The 23,259-nt window shown below is 43.3% G+C and overlaps 1 protein-coding gene across 5 annotated transcripts; it reads left to right on the forward strand.

Moving 5' to 3' along the window:
• The first annotated feature begins 3,534 nt into the window (after positions 1-3,534).
• Positions 3,535-17,249, forward strand: vegfab (vascular endothelial growth factor Ab). Of its 5 annotated transcripts, none has more exons than XM_080024351.1 (9): positions 3,535-3,958; positions 4,122-4,236; positions 6,513-6,555; positions 7,509-7,705; positions 8,209-8,285; positions 9,632-9,664; positions 12,527-12,601; positions 14,818-14,961; positions 15,502-17,249. In XM_080024351.1, the coding sequence occupies exons 2-9, from the start codon at positions 4,183-4,185 to the stop codon at positions 15,521-15,523; spliced, it is 645 nt and encodes a 214-aa protein (XP_079880477.1). In that variant the 5' UTR covers positions 3,535-3,958; positions 4,122-4,182; the 3' UTR covers positions 15,524-17,249. The 5 variants fall into 5 exon arrangements, with proteins under 5 accessions (XP_079880477.1, XP_079880476.1, XP_079880475.1 ...); XM_080024350.1 differs by having other exon boundaries at positions 3,535-3,691; positions 3,807-4,236; XM_080024349.1 differs by having other exon boundaries at positions 3,535-4,236.
• Positions 17,250-23,259: the final 6,010 nt, after the last annotated feature.

Raw genomic sequence — 23,259 nt, forward strand, 5'->3', positions numbered from 1 at the left:
GCCGGGTAGCCGACCAATCAGCGCTTGTGCGGCTGAATAGACGGACCCGGTACAGCTGCACTGCACCAGAAGGGAAGCCAGCGCCATCACCTGCTGCTTAACCATGCCTCACGACACTGCGAGTCCCAGAATTCTATATGAAACTGCGGTGTTTTGGGCTTTTTTTGTTTTTTTTACGTGGGTTTTTTTCTGCTCATCCTGCTGCTCATTTTTCTGTTCATCCATATTGACAGTTTACTAATCACCACGGCCCCCCTTTATCAAGTTCACATTTCACTTCTTGCGTGTGCCTGATCTTCGCATTGTTGCCGTCAGTGGTTGACCAACAATGGAAATAACATATTGTGGAGCACATGCATAACGCTCATACATTCCAAGGCCGTTTCCTATAATGTGCAAGCTAGACATATGTATCAAATATGTTGGGTTATTTTGCAAAATAATGTCACGGATGTCCACTTCAATGGATGATTCAATCTCCAAATAACCTCAACCTGAGAAAACAAACATTTGAACAAGTGCGAAAAATACCCATTCAGTTAGTCCTGCTGGACCTCTCTTTCCCTCTCTCTCATTCCTTTGCACACACACACACACACACACACACACACACACACACACACACACACACACACACACACACACACACACACACACACACACACACACACACACACACACACACACACACACACACACACACACACACACACACACACGTACGTAGACGGGTCACCACAAGGTCTTTGATGGTGTTATCAGGGAATGTTATCAGGGCCAGCGGTGAAGGTTATTTTTGAATAATTTATATAAGATGGGTTAAGAGGGGGATTGTTTTTTTCCTTTGCCTCCTAAGATAAACCAATGACTCCCTCTCTGATTTCTGAGCCAAGAGGTGGTGGCTTCCTACTGGGCAGGGGGTGGGGGTGGGGGGGGGGGGGGGGTGACATAGGAACAGAAAGAAGGAATGTTTCATTTGGCTCCAGGTGATAAAGGAGTGTGTGGCATTGAGCCATTGGGCCTTTCGGCAATGGAAATCAGTCAGGTTATACGTTTAAACAATGTGACTTTCACCCGTGCCTTTAACACATGGACGCACATACTTACACAAATGCACAAACACATTTCGATTTTTTTCTTTTTGCAAAAGAAAATTATATTAAGTGTAAATAGTAGAGATGAGTAACATCGCTGCATGGCTTTGGTTGATATGACTGACTGTGCAAAAATATTTAGGGATAAAGATAAGGAAATTCTGGGAAATTAAGTTGTTAGTTCAGCAGAAGTTCAAGGAACAGTCAAAGTAAAAAAAAAAGGATATTATAAAATAAGAATGGAATATAAAATATAAATATAAATTACATTTAAATATAAATATATATTAAATATAATATATATATAATATAATTATACCTGGCCCCGATCTTATGAAGCCGGGTAAATTCCCAGGTGATTCTGTGAATGTATCACAGATTTTTACAGATTTTATTGATTTCCCTGTAAAATATTATTATTGATTTTAACGTAAGACTAATTAACGACACAGCCGGTGGCATGTAAACCACAGATGTCAGCATCTTTTACGAAAGTGTGACGCTGATATGATCCAATCCCTGAAGGGGAGGATGTTTTCAGTACGCTGGAAGTAAACATTTCATTAAAGCTGTGAGTGTGTGTGTGTGTGTGTGTGTGTGTGAGTGTGCAGCAGCACACACACATGCACACACTGATTCAGCAGAAATAGAATCTCGGTGACTCGACTGATGAACACAGGTGTTGTTCTTCAATTAAACCACAGACAGGTACGGGGCCAAGAAACTGCTTAAGTTACACGACGGCGCAATCGCTCTTCCTTAAAAAAAAAAAAAAAAAACCTCCCTTCCATTACTTTCTTGTCTTACTTTAAATCCGTCTTGTCTGCTTTCCCATTGACTCCCTTCCACCTCTGTGCTACAGTGCACGCTCCGTGTTAGACGAAATCACACAGGAGGGTCCATTATGTGTAGCAGCAGGCCGCATGTCTTGTGTCAATGTATTGTTATCTATCCCTCCCACCTCCATGGTGTCTGTCTTGACCGTTACAGGCCAAATCCATGTTCTGCTGAAACGTAAGTACCACTGTAAGGAAGCAGAGGGCGCCAAGGCGTTGAATCCAATAACATTAGTATAGCGAGAGATTATATCGGAGGGGGGGGGGGGGGTCGCGTTAGGAAAAGCGGACACTGACGAGACGTTTATTCTTTTCAAACTGACTTTTCTCTACTCGAAAGCGAGTACGGTGGCGTTAATGTGCGTCCTGTCAAGTCGTGTGACACGTCGGGATCGCTGACGTAGTGTTGCGTCACTCATCCGGATGGTCGTCGGGGGTTCTCGGAATGCCCCAAAACGCGCGCACACGCACGGCTTTTGGGTTGTTTCTAGCTGCGGGGGGTGAAAAAGGCATTCGGAAAAGAGCTACATACCCCGGTAAAGAGCACGGCAGATCGGAGGGGTCGGAGTGCAGAATTGGGCTCCATAGGCTCAGCATCTATCTTAAAAAAAAAAAAAGAACAAAAAAAAGGACAAAAATAAAATTCTCACTCATACGCTCATGAGAGTGAGTGAGTTTATTTATATTGTGTAAAAAAATAAATACGAAAAATGTAAAACAAACTAACAAAAAAACATTATTATTATTATAATTATTATGATATTTTTTTATTATTATTATTTTTTTAATTATTATTATTTTTTTAATTATTATTATTTTTTATCGTTATTATATTTTTTAATAGTGGGGACCCCCTCTTCCGGTTGCCGAACGAGCTGCCAACCGGAAGTGAGAAGATAAAACAAGACAGCTCCATTGTCCCCCAGAGTCAATCAGGTCAATATTATAAGTATGGTTTAAAAATGTCCCGACGCTGATTCCTCACCAAAAAAACGCATTTCTACCTGTGTACAAATATGCTTTTAAAATATTTTTATATTTTATGCGATTTTTTTTTTTTGAGATTACAAATCTTTATCCGGCAAGCACCCCGTCCAAAAAACGTCACAATCAATAAATCAATAAAAGGACGACGCAGTTTGGACACGAATTTAATATAGAAACAAATAATCTGACGCATTATTGAGACTGAACTAGTTGGGATAGAACTGTTTTCTTTATGCACATATGCTATGTGTATAATAATAATAATAATAATAATAATAATAATAATAATAATAATAATAATAATAATCATTATTAGTATTATTAGTAGTAGTATTGTTATTAGCATAAATAATAATAAGGATAACAATAATAATAATAATTAACCATAGTTCATAGTTGGTTCTGAGCTCCCTTCCACAGTGTGTGTGTATATATATATATGTATATATACATATATATATACATAATATTAAACGTGTCAGTGAATTTATTTTACGTTTTAAATATACCTTAAAGGGGGAGGCCACGCCCACCCTGCTCCTCCACCAATCAGGTTCCTCCCCTGGGGCTTCTCCTCCGAGCGGCTTTTCAATCAGAACCACACGGAGCCACTGTGCGAACCTGGCTGGGCGCATTTTGGGTTAACGGAAAGAGGACCGAAAGAGAGACAGACAGAGACAGACAGAGACAGAGACGCTGAAAGACGGGGCAGAGCAAACCCAGTGCTCCCAGCAAGTCAGCCACACAAACCCTGGGACGGATATTTGTCTTCCAGTGAGTTTCAAGTCGTTTCTTTTTTTTGTGGTTTCCAATGGACATGCACTTTGAGACGGCCGCCGCACCGAGCATGGGATTATCTCTGTAATGTGGATTGCTATTCCCTTTCCAGAGAATCAAAGTTTTCTTCGGAACAATGTGAGACGGTGTGCCTCCTGGATCCTCGTCTTTCTGGATATCTTGAAGAACATTGGCAACAGTTGAAAAATAATCAAGAAGAATAAGGAGGAATGCGCAAAGTGTTTTGGCTGAGGCGTGGGACCGGTATGGATCTGCCATCCCAGCCCCCGATCCCTTATCTACAACACTTTTAGCAGTCCAGTTCATTGTATTGTTATAATTGTTATTATTATTATTATTATTATTATTATTATTATTATTATTATTATTATATTTTATCCTTCTCTATTGACTTCATGCTTGGGAGGAATCGCCCCATTGCCGTGTTGGATTTTTAAAGCGTCACCTGCCATTTGGATTTTCCAACCATGAACTTCATTGACAGTTTGACGCTGTTATTTCTGACGCTGTCAGCTGTCAAGGTGAGTGTGCGCGCTCCCTGGAAAATGAAAGCGGAGGGGAGACGGTTCCCACTGCAGTGTGTGTGCGTGTGCGCGCGCGCGTGTGTGTGTGTGTGTGTGTGTGTGTGTGTGGCGGTGGGGTGGGGGGGGGTCAGACAAAACGCTCCAGTGTGGCTCCACTCGCAGGTCGTCCTCGGTTTCCCCGCTGCGGCGACGTCACCGCTCGCGGTCGCGCTTCCACTCCCGGAGCGTCCGGTGGTTTTGGACGCGTTGGGACGCGCGTTACGCAAAGCCTCCGCCGCGTGCGGATTCCGGCTGGGGCGCTGAAAGGTTTTGTGCAGCAGGTGACCTGGGCTGTGGCCATTTTTTTTTTTTTTTTTTTGGTTTGTTTATTGTTGTACTGTAAATCCACCTTGGGGATATTATGACGCTTTTTTTTTTTTTTTTTTAAGGCGGAGCGGTGACTAACCTGAAACGAGCAGAAAGTTGGCGCATGGCACGTAGGTGGCTGATCGGATGCCTGCAGCTTTTTAATAAGTTGTACGAAAGCTTGTAGGTCTAAAATAGTCAGAAATTCCAACATGTTCCCAAGAAACATCAGCAGTACGTTTCTGTGTAGTCAGTGTTCATGATTGACAAGAGCTGCCACGATTAAGCGATTAGTTGCCAACTATTTAATTTATTGCCAACTATTTTGATAATCGTTTTGAGTACATTTTTTTAAGAAGACTCCAAATTCTTTGATTCACCCTTCTCAAATGGGAATGTTTTCTGGTTTCTTTAGTCCTATATGACCGTAAACTAAATATATATTTGGCTTGTAGACAAAACAAGACATTTGAGGATGCCACCTTGGGCTTTGGGAAACAGTGATCAATGAGCTCAGCATTTTCTGACATTTTATGGAAAAAAACGACTAATCGATTAATCGAGAAGATAATCGACAGATTCATCGATAATGAAGTAAAATAAAATAATTGTTAGTTGCAGCTCTAGTCAAGACTCTTGACACATTTATTTACCATTGGAAATATAACACAACTTAACTGTTTCCCTTTTTATGACAATGTGGTGACTATCTGCTTCCATTTAAGCACTGATTTCAATAAGGCAACTATTGAGAACCCATTACAACTTACTGGTTGAATGGGTGGTGTCTCAGCCAACTAATGTGGGAGTGCTGGTGAATTTGCTTAGCATTAGTAATAGACCTATCCCCACTTAGAATGGGAGCTGTGCGCGCAGCTTCACACCCACATCCCATAATAATAAGCCTCTCAGTCCAGAGCCTCATTATATACAGAGGGCCGTCTGACTCACGCCATCCGGGGGGAGGAGACTGGACCGTGACGCTCCCGGGTGAACTCACTTGACTTCTTTATGTATGATATTATATTCTACATGATATTATGTGATGTATTTATTAGTAACGCGGTGTGCACGTTAAACGTATTGTTTAATATTTTACATTAAACGGCTGTTTTACAGCAAATGAAAAGACATTGGTAATCCGCTGAATGAGTAGATGGCCCTGAAGGACCGGATCTCACGCAATCTGGGCAAATATTGCGCGAGGGATGCGTGTGTGTGTGCGCGCGCGCGCGTGTTGCGGTTCGTGTGCGGTGTGCGTGCGCATGCTGTGTGCATATATGGTATACAGCAAAACCCCCTGAATCACCACCAGCATTAAGAGGACATTTGGAATCGCCGGGACACCGTGTACCCATATTCATAAAATTCTTCAATGAAGGCTGTTTTAAATTTGTAAACGACTTTATACCCATCTGCCGTTTAACAAAAAAAAGGTTTTAAAGTATATATGATCTCAACTAACCTTGGTTTTAAAGGTTTTTTCTTGATGACTTTAAAACACCGGTGTGTGTGTGTGTGTGTGTGTGTGTGTGTGTGTCTGTCAATACAAGTTTGTGGTGTAAAATAGGCGTGGATGAACGATGAAAACTTCAACCGCAACCCATTCCCCACCAGTGTAGAAGAGCAGCCTACAGCCCCTGACAAGGGAGGTTATAGGTCATTTCTTGCTGCTTATAATGACACCGGCACAACACAAGTGCAGTCTGGATGCATCGATAGTCAGATGAATCCAACCCAATCTTAACCCCTAAACCAAAACCTCTAAACAGCTTGATGACGTCATACGGTGTAGGTTGCAGAAGTGTAGAAGTGTGTGCGCGCAGAAGTGTGTGGGGGGGTGGGGGGGGGGGGGGTGTCACCACTTCTTTCCCATAACAATCCAACTGATGCGTCTGTCTTTTTTTTCTTTCTCTCCCCTCCCGCAGAGCGTCTACCTACCGAGGGACGGGGCAAGAGGTCCACACGACGGTAGGTGTCCAGGGGGTGTTCACTGTGGGAATACAATGTCCTCCCTGGCGCGGTGCCAAACGGAGAGGCATGCCCGTGCTTCACCTTGATCACATGGGGGGCGGGGGATTATCGCCGTCTGGTGGATGAATGGGTATTGTGTTCCCAATGCAGCGACCCACCTGCCTGGAAGTGCGACCGTTTCCTCGAAATGAAGTATATAGAGCCCTTTCATTGTTCACGGCATGCCACGTCTGATATTGTTTGAGGTTAAAGTTAAGGTATCTAGGTTTTTTTCCGTAGTTGAATAGAATTTCACCCACTCATTTCGCACAACCCCAACGTTGCTCAACTCCACTTTGGATAATCGGAGGCTGGTCTTTTTTTATATGTATATAATGCTCCTCGTGTGTTTGGTTTGGCTTCCTAAAGGTCTCCTAGCAGAGAGTTGTGTTATGAGGACTGTGGTAAGGGATGCTAATGGTCTCTCTGGCAGGGTATGGTGTCTCTGTCTCCGTCCCCTCTCGATAATGGCTCTCTTGCAAAGAATTAGATTAGAGGCGGTGGTGAGAATCAGAGAGAGAGAGGGAGGGAAGGCAGGGAAACACAGAGGGGAGACAGAGGTTACACTCTGTTATAAGATGGGGTGATGCGGCTTGAATTGAAGCCCTACAGCCGGTGGTGGATGAAGTACTCTGATCTTATATATAAATATAGTAACTAAGGACTTACCTTGTTACTCTCCATCACGTTTCCACCACCAAGTTTTTTGCATGTGCTGTCAATCGTGTGTGTGTGTGTGTGTGTGTGTGTGTGTGTGTGTGTGTGTGTGTGTGTGTGTGTGTGTGTGTGTGTGTGTGTGTGTGTGTGTGTGTGTGTGTGTGTGTGTGTGTGTGTACGCGTGCGCGTCTTTTGCTTCCTTTTTCTAACCCCCTACGCACCTGACACTCAGTATCTCCTGTCTCTCCCACCAGTCATCTCTTTCATGGAGGTGTACAACAAGAGCCTTTGTAAGCCGCGGGAGCTGCTGGTGGAGATCCTGCAGGAGTACCCCGAGGAGGTGGAGCACATCTTCATCCCGTCCTGCGTGGTGTTGCGACGCTGCGCCGGCTGCTGCGCCGACGAGACCCTGCAGTGCACGCCCACCTCCAGCCACAACATCACCATGGAGGTGAGGGGTTTTCGGATATATATACTGTGCATACGACACTTTCACTGTGCGTTACAAGCCCGACTATAACTTTATATATAAAGTAATTATGAAGTGATGAGGTTCAACCTCCAACCACTTTTCACTTTTGACATCCTTATTTATTTATTGTTTTTGCTTTGACTCTGTTCCTAAACGATAAGAACCATATACGCCTCCGTTTCAGGAGGAGATGTATGTGAAATGGTGACCTCTGAACCTAAACCTTTTACCACTGTCTCCAGATCCAAGCAGATCCTCCCCGTGAGGCTCGAGTTGAGCAAATACGGAGTGGAGCGTATACAGCATTTTAAAACCTAAAACCCTGAATTATACCCCAAGTTATTTTTGACCCCTTGACTTGTTGACCCCTCTCTCTGTGTCCGGCTTTCTCTACTTTCTTTTGAAAGGTTAGGCATATGAGAATGTATGCTGTGTATGAAAAGTGTGTTTTTAGGGTGACTATTTCTCGTTTCTTTCCACAGATTAAAAGAATAAAACCCCAAAGACAACAGAATGATATTTTCATGAGTTTTACAGAACACAACTCATGTGAGTGCAGGTAAGAAAACCTCAGCACAAACACACAAAAAAAACCAAAAACCTCTAAAACACTGATTTACCAAGACAAAAGACCAAAATAATCAGCAGAAATCCTCCACCTCGCTTCCATTGCTGCTCACGCCTTCAGATTGCTCAAGCAGAAAGGAGCTAAACTGGTGTGAGAACGGTGCTACCTAATCCTTTGTTTTCATTCCGGGGCATGTGGAGGTCTTTCTTCCAGCTTGCCCAGATAGCTTGAGTTATTGATCGCCGCTACGAGATTAAAAAAAAAAAAAAAAAAGAAAGAAAGACAAAAAAGCATCTTGTCCTCCGCCCACCCTCGAGCTGCCGTCCAAGGCGTTCATCCGTCTTCGACGTCGAGGGCGGGAATACTTTGGAGGAGTCGTCACGTAGCGTAATATCTGAGTCACCAGAGGAATCGATACAAACTGTTATCGTTAGCATCAGCCAAGTCACGCTACAGCTCAGAGTGACTCCACTTCCACAAAGTTATTAAGTCGCTTTCTTATGTTTTAAAAACTGCGGTCCGTCTGTTTAATCTCCTCGCTTGATTTCCCTCTTGGATTCCCCGTCTCCAGTTCTGGTCCAGCCGGGTTCAAATATCCCTGACAAATTGGCCCATCAGCTCTGACTCCCCACGCAAATCACAATTAACTTTCACCTTTCAACTTGTGTGCACACAATCATTATTATTTTTCTAAGTGAAGTACTTGCACGGTTGCTCTTGCAGTCAAATCAAATCGAAACTTCTCAGCTTTCTCTCTCTCTCTCTCTCTCTATGACCTCTTTAATAAGACACTGTTTCCCAACACTTTTTGGCCCACTGGCCAGAAAGTGAGTGCCAGCACATTATTGCTCCACAGTCTTTTAGGCACAACAGCTGTCGCAGGCAAGAAATGAAACAGACCTGGCAACCCACTGTTGTAGTTGTGTTTTTGTGTGTGTGTGTGTGTGTGTGTGTGTGTGTGTGTGTGTGTGTGTGTGTGTGTGTGTGTGTGTGTGTGTGTGTGTGTGTGTGTGTGTGTGTGTGTGTGTTACTATAACACACTCCCTTGTGTACATTTTACCGGATGTGAGTGCTTGTAGGCTGTTCCCTAAGAAAAGGAAAAACTTGTAAAGTCAGCATTCCACCTACATGCATCCTACATGACTAGGAGGTCCATTATTATTATTTTGATTATTAGTGAAAGAAGATAACGTAATCAAATTTGAACATTCATACAAGCTCTCATATCCTTTTTTATTTTTTTCGTGGCTGCTTTTTCCCAGACATGTATCTGTTTACCAGGAAACAATAACCGCCCCAAGATCTAATGTCGTGTCATTTTTGTTCCCGTCTTTTAGGAGGCTAAACACAGAAGTGAAAGAGCAAGAAAAGTGAGTACATATCCATTTCTGTGGGATTTTTTTTTTTTTGGGGGGGAGGGTTGAGATTTGAGGAGAGATGCCCGACGGGTGTTTTCTCTCCCCTTTTAACTTCCTTCTAAGTTACCGTCTTCGACTCTCTTCCTTTTTCCCCTTTCCTGCAAGTATTCCATTCTTCCCGGTTTTACCGGTCCGCCTGACAAAGTGTCATATTTATATTGGTTTCCTCTCGTAAACACAGACTTTCTTCCAGCCTCTTTAACACACACGCCCAAACGCGACACTTGATAATAAGGAATCAAATCAGGTGAATCAGCGACATCTGATAAGGCCATTTTCCTTTAAACCCTTCCTTGCTCGAATTTGAAGATGGCATTAACCTCTAAGACGATGCGAGCAGCGTCCAAATGTAGAAAGTCTGAAAATGCAATTTGCGTAGAAAGAAATAAAATTGACTCGAACGCGAAATTAAAATCCAAGAACGCTAGTTTATTGTTGAATCACCAACACTGTGAACAGGATGAACATGTTATAAGCCTGTTATACATATTACATTAAAACATGTGTTAGATGGAGAAAAAAATGGGTACATTTGGTCTATTTGAACCTATCGAATGAATCTAAACTTACACACTTAAAATTATGTAAAAGGAGCACACCCTCACGAGCGTCACAACCTCACCCTCAGATGTATAAACCAAGCTTGAGTCATGCTGTTCCAGGTCTATATCCAAACATCACCTGCTGATTATGGGAAGGTGTTGCACGTTTGACCGAGGGGTGTGCAACGTTGCACGTCCTACGTTGCACAATTCTTGTCAAATGACTTAAATGATCTCGAATTAAGTATTAACATAAAGCAATGTACAAGCAAAAGAAGTGGGCCCCTCCTTTTCGCATTATTATTATTCATGAACGTTTTTAATTGTGGTTTTAATCTCCACTTGCATTGCTGTTGTTTTACTGGCCAGTTTGACTGAGGTCACACGGTTTTTGAAGACCCAATTTAACGGTCGTGACTATGATCTTTGTGCCTTCCCATACAAATAAAGTCAATGTGCCTCATGTCGTTGAACTCCTCTCTTCATCCTCCTACACAGAACCTCTAATATATTTCTATTGAAGGGGTTATCTACGGCGGCTCTATTTTGCGTTTATTTCCGGCCTTCTCCTCATATAGATAAGGGTTTCGAGACCCCTCCCTGTAACCGTGTCTTAAATCTTTATGAGCCGGGCTTTTTGTGGCGCTTCGCCGCATCAGGGATGTTCTCGGGGTCATTCAACTTCTGTTTTCGATGCTACTAGGCTTTAAAGTTAATTTTAACGCCTGGCCTACGACCTGTGCGGGAGTGTGGGGCCTCCGGGGCTTTCCGTGCTGATTTCCAGCGGCGGTAGCAGTCAAACCGATAACTTCCTGTTAGTCGTCCCAAACCGAGTTGGCATTGGGCGCCGTCAATAGACCTAAGTGGATGAATTGTTTAATTGGCTGCACATCTTAACACGTAACTACTTGTTTGCATCATCGCTGTCTCACTCTTCATGGTCAGTCAGTGCCAGTTTGGACATCAGTGGGGTAATTATTCACAACTAGGGACATGGAATACCTGCACCATGGTTAGTGGTGGTCCATGAAAGCATTATGCACTTTCTGATTCAAAGTGAATTATGATGCTGAGTGATGTGTGTTTATAGTTGACTGTTAAATGCAGCACCGGTAAACCCTCCTGGGTTCCAATAGCCTTTTTTATTGTTCCCTTGGACCCACCATATGTTTTATAATAGCTGCAGCACCAGAACTGGCTGTGTCTGCTCCCATAGTAACTTTGTCCCGACACTAAAAACTTGTAAATTGCAATTCAGACCATGCAGCGGTAACTTTACATACAAATACAAAGGGTCTCACCATGCCGTGCGGTTATTTGTTTCAATTAGGTTTGGCAAGGCCAATTCCAATTCAAGTAAAAGCACTCAAAAGTTGACTTTTCATCTCTCAATGACGGGGTAACTTGGCTTGTACCATAATGTGCATCTAGATGATATTTTAATCCGACGTGCACCTCATACCAGCCTGAAATTACTGTACTACAGTCTTGAACAAGTCAAATGGCTGACCTAGATACAGTAAGTCGGAACGCCTGGTGCTCTGGAACACCATGTTCATGTTCATCATCTTCCTAATCAGTATTTGGGAAATTTTAGAACATGCCGAGGCAGAACTTGGGCCGTGAAAAAAACTTCACGTTGATCCATAGCGAGTGATTAGTAATTGGTGTTGTTTGTTTATTTTTATGAAATAACTCAATGATAAATATAAAGATAAACTGCTGCTAATAATCCTTTTTTAAATGTATTTACCTTTTGATATGTAGAAATGACCAAAAACTTACTTTAATTTTATCTTCGATAGAGCTGCAACGATAGGTCGATTAATTGATTAGTTGCCAACTATTAAATTAATCGCCAACTATTTTGATAATCGATTAATCATTTTGAGTAATTTTTTAAGAAAAACATTTCCAAATTCTCTGATTCCAGCTTCCTAAATGTGTATATTATCCAGATTCTTTAGTCCTTTATTACAGTTAACTGAATATCTTTGGGTTGTGGACAAAACAAGACATTTGAGGGCGCCGCCTTGGGCTTTGAGAAACAGTGATCGACGTTTTTCAGCATTTTCTGACATTATATGGACAAAACGACTAATCAATTAATCCAGAAAGTAATCGGCAGATTCATCAATAATGAAAATTATCGTCAGTTGCAGCTCTAATCTTCCAGCCTTCTCATCATTGAACTGCTTGCCTGTCACTCGGTTCTCTCCTCAGGATCTCAGAAATCTCTCTCTGCCTTTCTGTTGTTGTCCTTCTCTTCCAGAATACGCCGGAAAGGAAAGGGCAAAGGTCTAAAGAGAAAACGAAAGAAAAACCGCGACAAACCAAATCGTGACGCGTATGTCAGCTCCGCCTTCTCCCCCTACCTGCACCTGAGTGTGGCGCTTCTTACGATTAAGCTCATTTGGGAGGAACTGGTGTGCCCTTTCTAATTCCTTCCATTTGGTTGACCGCATTACCAATGTAGCTGCTGTGTCTCGCCGGTCGTGTTGTACTTCTCCAGGGTGTCCGTAGCCGTCTTGTACTCGACTTGCAGGGCTAAGTTGGCCTCTGTTCTCACCAGCTAACACGGCTTCTTTAATGATTGATGTCAGCGCTGAAACATTGTGATAACCGAAAAATTAATAAAAACTTGCTTCCTGTGCCCAGTAACTCATGACCGCTCCCCACAAACTCCATTCCATCCGCCTCCAACCTCAAGCTCCTACCAACTCATCTATCATAGAACCAGTCAGTCCCTGGATTGGTTTTCTTTACTTTCAAGGGAGAGTAAAGAAAGCAGCGGGACAAGATGGTATCATAGCATCTGATCATCTACGCCAGGGGTTACCAAGCGTTTTATTATCACGGGGGGGGGCAGCGTAAGAGAGTGTTTGTTTCATTCAATTAGGAAACGGAGGAATATAAATACATGTACAATAAAAGCACACAGTTTTAATCTGCTTTGTTTGGAGGAACGTGGACGCGCAGCGGAGCGGAGGTCGCTTCTGGAAAAAAAATAAAATTCCTGCCTTCTCACGGCCCGGTGGCAGGTGCCCCGCGGGCCCGGCAGCGCTCGGAGCCCCGGCGGTTGGGAACCTCTGATCTCTGCCGCTGACCGTACAGTCGATAAAGGGTTATGTTTAAAGAAGCTGGAATAAATAGAGCTCAAATTGGCAGTCATGGGTAACTGGAACCGTTAGGCAGATAGCAACACATCAAGGTTTACACCAGCATGGCTGTGCAGCCCGGCTCGCGCTCCCCTGGTATCTGTGGTGGAATCACCGCGTTCCGCCGTTCACTGTTGAGTCTGTCGTGCATTGCTGTGTCTAGTACCTGTCTCCTCTTCTTTGCTTTCCTTTCTTTTCATTCTGCTATTGTCCCATCCCACATGCTGGTTCTTTTCTATGCGATGTGAAGATACGAGAGATGACTATCTGTTGCCTTTTTTGTTGTTATATTTGTTGTTTTGTGGGTTATGTAAACCAGCATTTTGTTTGGTAGAGCAGTGTTCTGGTCTCCCTCTTTTGTTGTCTCAATTGGTCGGAACAACTGAAGGAAGTGTGTCTTGTGATGAAAGAATGGAAAGACGATCTCATGTTCCCTGAATGTTGGTAATGTCAAAGAAAATAGATTTTATTCAGCGGGCCTGTACAGTATACCTCAAGATGCCGATGGAACACTTGAGCCTTCATTGCTCCATTTCTCACCTTCCTGGACAAAAATGAAATAGCGTTTTTTTTGTAATGTAGTCCCAGTATTTGTAATTGAAACTAATTCCACTCTGTTGTGTTTTTGCAATTTGAATCCATGTCTCATTGTCGGGCAAGTTACTCGTCCTAATTTATAAAATAAAACAAAATATTTTGTCATGGAGAACCAAGCAGAACCTTGAGTCTTCTTTTTCGGTTTTGGGTCATTTTAGCCGCAGCCGATCGTCGCTGACTTGTGGTTCATGTGTTGTTTGTGGTGCCGCTGGGGACAAAGGCTTTGCTGTGCATGTCTAATTTATACACGGCATTTGTCACAAACCAATGTGCCACCAATCCCCTGGTCCGCCTCCTAACCTCCCTCCATCCCACCAAGCTGCACTCCCCCCCCCCCCCCCCACCACCACCACCACCAACGATAGGGGTGGGAGTCCGTCACAGGGAGCACAGGGCAGTGTTTCTGGGTGTTTGATCGCATGCAAGAACAATGGCTCTTCTAGATTTTTTCCCCCTTATGTGTTTGTGAGAATCTCTGTGGAATGCCATTTAAATGTCTAAACATTGCAAACCACCCAAGCATAGGAACAACACAAAAGTCGATCAGTGGTCTTCGAAGGGGGGAGGTTGATGATGATATAAACTGTTATCCATCGCTGTAGTTGATTTGCAACTTGATTAAACAGTGTTGCATTCCAATTGACAACGATCGTTGTACCCTCCAGCAAGTCTCTGCGCATAGTTGTTTTGACCGTAAAGAAGTGACTCTTACCTTTTTCTTCAACCAAATAAATAGATGAGCTTTCATTGGAGTGGAGACACCATTACCATGTCTCTTTTTTTTCTCTACCTTTCTTTCTGCTCTTAGTGTGTGCGAACCGTGCTGTGATCACTGCTCGGAGAAGAGGAAGCGCTTGTTCGTCCAGGACCCGCTGACCTGCCAGTGCACCTGCAAACACACGGATCAGTTCTGCAAAGAGCGGCAACTAGAGCTCAACGAAAGGACCTGCAGGTATGTGTGTGTGCGTGTATGTTCAGTTAGAAACATCATTTTAAGAAAAAAAAGGTCAAGGTCAAGTCTGTGACGTCACCCGTTTTGCCGATTTGAAGCCTTGAGTGAGGATTCACGCTTGTCGGCATCTACGCGGGACGGAGCCAGAGCTTTATCGATTTGGGCAGAGGGGCGGGGCTAGCAAAGAAAACCATAACAACCTCCTTTATGGAACAATAATTTTCAAAATCACAACCAAGACACCCAATTAGAAGAAGTAAACTTACACATAGAGACCCTCAAGTCCTGCAGAAAATAAATATTGACTTGAACTTTCTCTTTTTCCATCGACTTCCATTGAGTTGGAGGTTTTCTGGAGCCTATAGTGCCCATTAGCTGAACTGCAGTTTTGGATTGGCTTCAACGCCCGGCTGAAAGGGTGATGCTTGGTTAGGAACTGAGGCGGAACCCTTTGTTTTATGGCCAGTGTTCTCCTGTTTTGTGTGATTTCTACCGCATTTTGTCATCTTCTCAACTTTCTGTTTCCCCTTCTCTCCGCAGATGCGATAAGCCCAGGAGATGAGAAACGCAGGTCCTCCAGATGTACAAGATGAAGGAGTATTTTACACGTCACAGCACAGCACTTTTACCTTTGACTAACCGTGAGCTGCGGAAAAGCATCTTCCTCTGCAGAAAGCATTCCCACCGACTGAGAGAGAACAAACAAGAAAGACTGAATGGATTCAAAACGCTTCCCATTGCGTATTTGTGTGTACATATCATGATAAAAAAAAAAAAAAAAACATAATATGTATGCTGCTAAGAAAACCAATAACTAAACCCATCACTTTGAAAAAAAGCAAATTGCTGCCATGTGGTTTTGCATTTTATTTGTAAGAAACCTTCGATGGACGGTCTCATTGTCAGTTCATTTTATGCAATTTCTTCACTGGATGAGAGTCTACTGTAGATTTGTTTCTATCAGAAATGACGGAGACACAAAGATACCGATAACGTCTGCGAGAGTGGACCGAGGAAGACGTGGGAGAACCATTCTCCTCAGAACTCTTCCGAAGTTTTGTCCATAGACTTCCGCTTCTTCTTCTCCCGAGTGCCATATTGACACTCGAGCAGCAGGACGGGAACCTGGGATCTGTCTCTGTGTGTCGCCCCTCCCTCCGAAGAAGTCACTCAAGAAGGACTCAAATACTGTCTGAACAGTTGCTGACTGGCTGCGGGGGAGAGGGGCGGGAGGGCTTGGGGTGCCATATACTTTCAAAGGGATGCTGGTTATCATTTAGCCTTTGTTGGCATAGCCAGTGTGAAAACCACTAATAACATCCTCATACTGTAGTTTGATTCCCTTTTTAAAACGGTGTCACAAAATGTACTGAGAAATCCTGCAAACGCTTCTTAAATTATTTGTTTTTTTGTTTCAGCAAGGGAGGATGGATTATCAGCATTGTTATGTCTGCAGTCCAGAGCAAAAGGCTTCGATAGTGGATAATATTCTTTTTACTTGTACATACTTAATATTCCTTCATGCCATAGTCCATTCTAGATAATTTATAATGCTATAGAGTATTTTTCAGTATTCTGTCCTCTACCCCATATTTAATTTGATCTATTTATATATGCAGTGTTATGTGCCAGTGGCTGTCCCACCTCCCCATGTTTGTGAGGTCATTCTTGGCAACTTTCTTCACGGTTCACAGGTTTTTTTGGTTTCGCAAAAACTGTTAACATTCCCCTAAAAGGCTCATTTTGCTAATGCCATCTGCTTTTTTTGACCCTTCATATCTTAGGGTGTTGGTGCTGTGTGTTATTTGTAACCTGCTATTCCTGCGTGTGTCTCCATGCATGTTCGTTGTGTGTGTGTGTGTGTGTGTGTGTGTGCCCATATTGCTCCATGCATCTTCATTGTGTGTAAGTGTCTGTATTTCTCCATGCATCTATGTTGTGTGTGTGTGTGTGTATGTGTGTGTGTGTGTGTGTGTTTGCGCGCCGCTCATCTTGCAGTGAAAGTAGCGGGTGGTGATTTTCAGTCCTCTTCAGCGAATGCACACGGGGATAATCTACTGTCACAAACTGTACACAGAATTATGGGAAAGTCACATTTTGAGCTTGGATGATTAAAAAAAAGCTGCATATTTTATACCATCGGCCTTTAAATCTACATATATTAGGTTTTCCTTTTATTTCCCCTTTTGTTTTCTTTTAATATTAACATGTTCCCCTGCGTCTGTAAACTAGCGAAACATATTTATTTTCAAATGATATTGTTTTTTATATAAAACAAGGAAAACGTTGCTGTGTTGTGAACGCTGTGTTTTTAAAGCTTCCCAATGAGCCAAGCTCACAGGTCTGTGTGTGTGTGTGTGTGTGTGTGTGTGTGTGTGTGTGTGTGTGTGTGTAGGTGTGTGTGTGTGTGTGGTTAGTTTAAACATCTGATTTGAGTCCCTTAGGAGAAAACAAAACAAAGTTTGAAGAGCTTAATACATTCCAAGAGGCAATTTTGCACTGATTTGACTTTTGGAGCCACACTGTATGGCTCCAAGAAAGTCAGTGGGAACTAATCGAGTAGAATGTACTGGACACATATTTGACATTTTTCCATCAGACCTTCATTATATATTTTAGTTCAGGGGTTGCTCAACCGGGGTCCAGGACCCCCTAAAGCCTGCTTTATAGTCACCACAACCGTAGTGTCGTTAAGTGCGGGCAGCTGAATGATGTCATTGTGGCGCTCGCTACACGGCCGCTTTCTGCCGAGGCTGCGCGCACCTTGAAGTTTTGGAACTCCGGGCCGTGCGCTTGAGGTTCTTCTTCTCCGGTTTATATTGCAGTTGACAACCCGCCAAACTGGACTCCCTCCGCCTGTTCTGGTGCGCTTTTATTTCTGATCATTTCATCTCCTTCTGCATCATCTTTTCCTCGAAAGCAATAATAAACCAATTATTTATTCCCCCTCGAGGTTCAGCAACTCCACGTCGTAAACTGCCATCCGTTTACGTTGGCTTCTGGTAATAAAAGCCAGAAAGTCAAAGAGCTTGAAGTCAGTTCTTCCAGTTTCCCCTGGTGGTTTGTGCACAGCGCCCCCTGTCTTTCAGGTGAATGTCGCCATGGCAACGCGTCACCTATGACGTTGGTGCTCTGTGGTAGTGATCGGCACGGCTCGCTTGCAGCAACTCTTACAGAACCTTTAGGGTCCTCAGCGGAGGTGCAGGGGCCTGCATTTCTTTTTTTTCCCCACACAATAACCACTATCCTCACATTCTCTGCCAATTCTCTTCTCAACAGAGGCTCTGAGGTTGAGTTGTGAATCTAAACATTATGAATGCAGATGAAGGGGAGGCTGTTAAGTCTTTGGCCGTGTTTGTTTTTGAGACCAGGTTCCTCTTTGCCCCGCGCTAGCCGCTTCCCGCCCCATTATCCGCGAGAGCCAGGCTTAAATGCAACTGTGTGAAAGCTCCACTTCACTGACTCACGCTCCTCATGTGTATTCCTGAATATATAGCCAACAAAATCCCTTCAAATCGCAGGGGCCCCTTGGCCCCTTGGCAAAACTCTCCAAAGAATGTCATAAACCATCTAATCTGTGATTTGCCAAGAATCTAGTTTGCGAGATGTGAGCTCGCTGGACGTGTCTCCTCCGCTATGTCAACGTTAGTGAGCCTGGGTAAGCAAGTGAAACACTGGACTTTAGTCTGGTGATTTAGCAACAGTCCAGCTCAGACTGGACTGCTTATCAAACTGAGGTTTTAATGCCAGATCCAGTCCTTTTCCACTTCATTTGCATACGGCATATTCAACAGAGGACTTTAGAATAATCACAATATTCATCATATGTTATACAGTACATAACGCTAGTAAATAATAATAATACATATGAAGACGTTGTGAATCTACCAGCCCTACATCTTTCCCTTCCCACTAGCTACACACACAAAACACAAAACCAGGACCCCATTATTCCCAATCCTGCCCCCTCCAATGCTCCCAAGTTCATCACCTCACTTGGACATTGAACACTCAATAAATTTCAAATCGGCCTCAGCATATATGGCACCGTGTTGCAAGAAAGTGTTTCATTATGTGATTTATCAAGAGCCCACATTCTTATCTGGGAAGGAGAGGGCTCCATACAAAGCCCCCTTATCTACAGCCATGCGACGTTGAATCGGGCTGCTTATTTGAAACACGTTACTTTATCCACAAGCCCATTTTAAAATAACCATGACTGAGCTCCATTACCGTGATACGGCGGGGCACGGTTCATTCATTATAAAGACAATTAAAAATGAAATGCATTGTGTCATTATAAACTGAGGGATTTGACCGTTGGGATGTTCAGGTTAAAGTGCCACGGCCGATGCAGGGGCGAAGTATTTGCAATGCAAGGTAAGTGCTCACACAACTGAGTAGAGATTACAGCGGAGGTTTGGGAGAAGCACGGAGGGATGATGTAAGAGGATCAATGTGACTCGAGGTGCTCGTGCGCTTTTGCCCGTGAGACGTGCGGCACAATCAGAGCGACGGGAGGTCAATGTCACAATTGGGTGTGAAGTGCTATGAGGCAGGTAGATTGTCTCATGCTGGCATAATGGAAAGTCAAATGATGACTTATGTTAAAAGGAAAAAACTCCTCCCTCCAGGCAGGGTGTGTGCAGCGCGGCACGTACTACAACATCTGATCTATATTTAACCCCCGTTCACCTTCATTGTATTACTGAAAATTATCCAGAATGAGTTAATTCAGTGTGTGTGTGTCTGTGTGTGTGTGTGCGTGCGTGCGTGCGTGCGTGCGTGTGTGTGTGTGTGTGTGTGTGTGTGTGTGTGTGTGTGCGTGCGTGTGTTTGTGCGCGTGTGTGTGCGTCACTTTGGATAATATGGAGCTTTTTGGACGACCTGACTGCACCCACTCACCTCTCACATGGGTCGAGTTAGCTCAGCTTACACTCATTACCACCGCATTAACTGTGTTAGCTGTGTGTGTATGTATGTGTGTGCGTATGTGTGTGTGTGTGTGTGTGTTTGTGTATGTGTTTATGTGTATGTATGTGTGCGTGTGTGTGCATGTTTGTTTATGTGTGCATGTGTGTGTGTGTTGAGGTGTTCGAGTGTGTGTGTGTCTGTGTGTGTGTGTGTGTGTGTGTGTGTCTGTCTGTGTGCGTGTGTGTGTGTGGCTGTGTGTGTGTGTGTGGGGGGGGGTGTTCGAGTGTGTGTGTGTGTGTGTGTGTGTGTGTGTGTGTGTGTGTGTGCAAGTTTGTGTGTGTGTGCATGTGTGCGTGTGTGGGGGGTGTTAGAGTGTGCGTGTGTGTGTGTGTGTGTTCATGTGTGTGTGTGCGTGTTTGTGCGTGCTTTCATGCATGTGTACGTGCGTGTGTGTGTGTTTATACCCATTTTACAATTTATTGACGGTTAGTAAGTTATTAACACACAAGGGGAAGTCGGCCAGCCGCTTCCTTCTCTCTAAAGCTCTACTTCCCGTTTCTCTTTCCCGTTTGATCTGATGTCTTCGTTGCTTTTTCTAATCTTCCTCCCCTTCCTCTCAGATTTTAACCCAAACAACTCAAGCGTCCCTCTGCTTGAATTTACCAGTTGTTGTAGGAGGAGGAGGAGGAGCAGTCTTTCCATGTGAGCATGCAGACTGCTCTGAAAGCTGCACCGAGTAATATTTCTGTCAAATAAATGAATCAGAGGTGTTTCTTAATACTGGCAGTCACCCTGAAAAATCCTCTCCCGCAGTCGGCCGCTGCGTGCGCTTTTCTATTGGCTGTTTGGAATGGAAACGAGGACCTGGTATCCCCATACTTACGCAACAGTTTGCTGCCGATAATCACTGGGAATCCCATTCACATCACTTGACACTGACCTTGATGACCCCCCCCATAACTTGAGAGTATCCCTTTTATTCATTATTTGATAACTGAGGAGTGGGAGGGTTTGAAAAATCTCCAGTGGAGAGGTCAGTGAGGTCAGCAAGTGTGTCCTGAAGAGATTAGATGGATACTATTGTAGTAGCTACGAGTAAATAATACATACTAGTATCTAATGGATAAGTTGTGGTAAAAAAAAATAAAATAGGCTCTTGTCAGGAGGAAATAGATTTGTTACTGTGAACAGTGAAACTAGTAACAAATGAATAAGTGCTCGCTTGAAAAAAAAAAATATCTTCGAGAATAAATGTTCAAATGGTTCAGCCTGTGAGGTTGATTTTTAGTCAAAGAGAATGTTTCCTTAACTCAAATTTGATTCTCATAATCTGAAAGTCCAAAAGTCTGTTCTGACTGTGCCTGTGGATGCATGTTGGGCTATTCTTTCCGCATGTTACTTTTATTTATTTTTTTGCACTTTCAAATCTTTCAGAAGGCGTCGGAAAAATCTCAGTGTTATCGTTTGAAACAAATGTGACCCGCAGCAGCAAAACTTGCTTTGTCGTACATTTCTTAAATCGCAGGAGCAGCCAAATAAGTTGAAAAAAACCTTTCTAGAAGGAAAATGAGATTTTTCCAGATTCGTGTTCCTTTGTGGGTTTTTTTTTATCTCTCAACGTATTTTCAAAGCCGAGTTTGATTTATAAATAGTAGATGAATGTTAAATCGTGGAGTTAAATATTCCCGTTAGATTACATGGGGAAACTTCACTTACTGAGACGCTGAACAGCACTGAACAACGCCGATTGATGGTTCCATGTGATGTGAAGTCACAATGTGAAACCGTTTTGACAGAATTCAACCTTCAAATATGACTCCCTTTACGCACACACGGAGACATTATTGTGTAGGTGCCGTATACCAACGAAGAAGACAAGCAGACATCACCAAGTATTGGGAAAACTTTGAGGGTGATTATCTCAGAACCACAGTTTGCCGCACCCTCATCATTAACAAGCCATAGCTTTAAAAATATTTGCTTGATTCGCACAAGTGACACCTTGTTTTGAAGTTCTGATTCTTCACTTTCAAATGACGTGGAAAAAAACAAAAAGTGAAATGGCACCAAAAGTACCTAAAATCTGCGGTGGGTTACAAATTCTCTTTACATCAATCATATCTTACTTATCAGAGAGTCTCCATAACATAAAGACCTCATATGTAATAATTTATGAGCAACCGGGACCATATTGTTGAATATTAAACTCAACCGTGTCTTAAAACAGTAATTTTACTGTAACTGTAAATGACACAGAGAAATGCAGCAGAGGGCTTTAGATTAGTTGACATCCGTTTTTTTCCGGCGCGTTTACGAAACCCAATGTAAATTAGATGCTTTGGAATTAGTTTCCTATAAATAACTTGACCGCTTGACTGTGTTTCAAACGAAAAAAAATAATGTGTATAACAGCCTTGTACAAATAAAAGCCCAGGGTCTATGCTGCAGACGCCTCCATTATGTAAACATTTCTCTCACCCACGCTGACACGTTGTAAATTTAATCACTACCCTCCAAAACTTTGACCCAGGATGACTCCCTCACAAGCTGTTTTATAAAGCCAATGATTGATCACATAATAGCTACAGCTTCTTTTTTTACTCGGCCATTTGGGTTATTTTCTCCCGTTAATAAATGTAAAATAAGACTTTATATATTTAAATATATAACACTGGAGTGAAGGTTACATTTCCTGCTCTGGTGGCCATTGTTGTCATGTGATGTGTTGCCAGTTACGCGATGATGTTAGTGCCGCCACGTTGCACACTACTCTCTGTGACAAGGGTTGAGTCCGGCTGCAATGACTCGGGCAAAGGTGATAACTCCTCTCCTCTCGTTGCTTTCTCAACCCCATCCCTGAAGTCACATGTCCCTCCTCTCCTCCTTCCCCCAAATTAGAACCATCAATCTTTCATCCTCGTCCTTCGTGACCCGGCCGGCCCCGGCTTTATTTACTGTCGTCCCTCGCGTTCTTTGAAAGAGAGGATGACTCAGTTCTCTCTGGCCCCGAAAGGCAGACACTCCTACCGGCTATTTTGGACTATTTTTCAATCCTCTGACCACAACAAACTTTGACCAGAACCTTTGACTGCCATTGGCTGACCAGGAAAATAAACGCGTTGGCCAAATGCCTATCCTTGACTTTTCCCTCAGTGACTGTAGCCGCTGCTGCCTCTCACCCTCTCATTTGGTTCTCCACGGCACATTCTCTAGCTGAATCTAGTGGCTTTAGTATCCATGTATCTGACAGTGGGTTTTACGGCTTTGAAACTCTGTGTCCTCAATATCCAGATAAGGTCAAGGTGAGAAAAACCCTCGGATCTACGTTCAAGTCCAACCCAGTGAATTTGTTGCGCAATGTCAATGCTGGTGAGTCACGGGTTG

This window comes from Zeus faber (genome assembly GCF_960531495.2).
Source record: "Zeus faber genome assembly, chromosome: 2".
Lineage (NCBI taxonomy): Eukaryota > Metazoa > Chordata > Actinopteri > Zeiformes > Zeidae > Zeus > Zeus faber.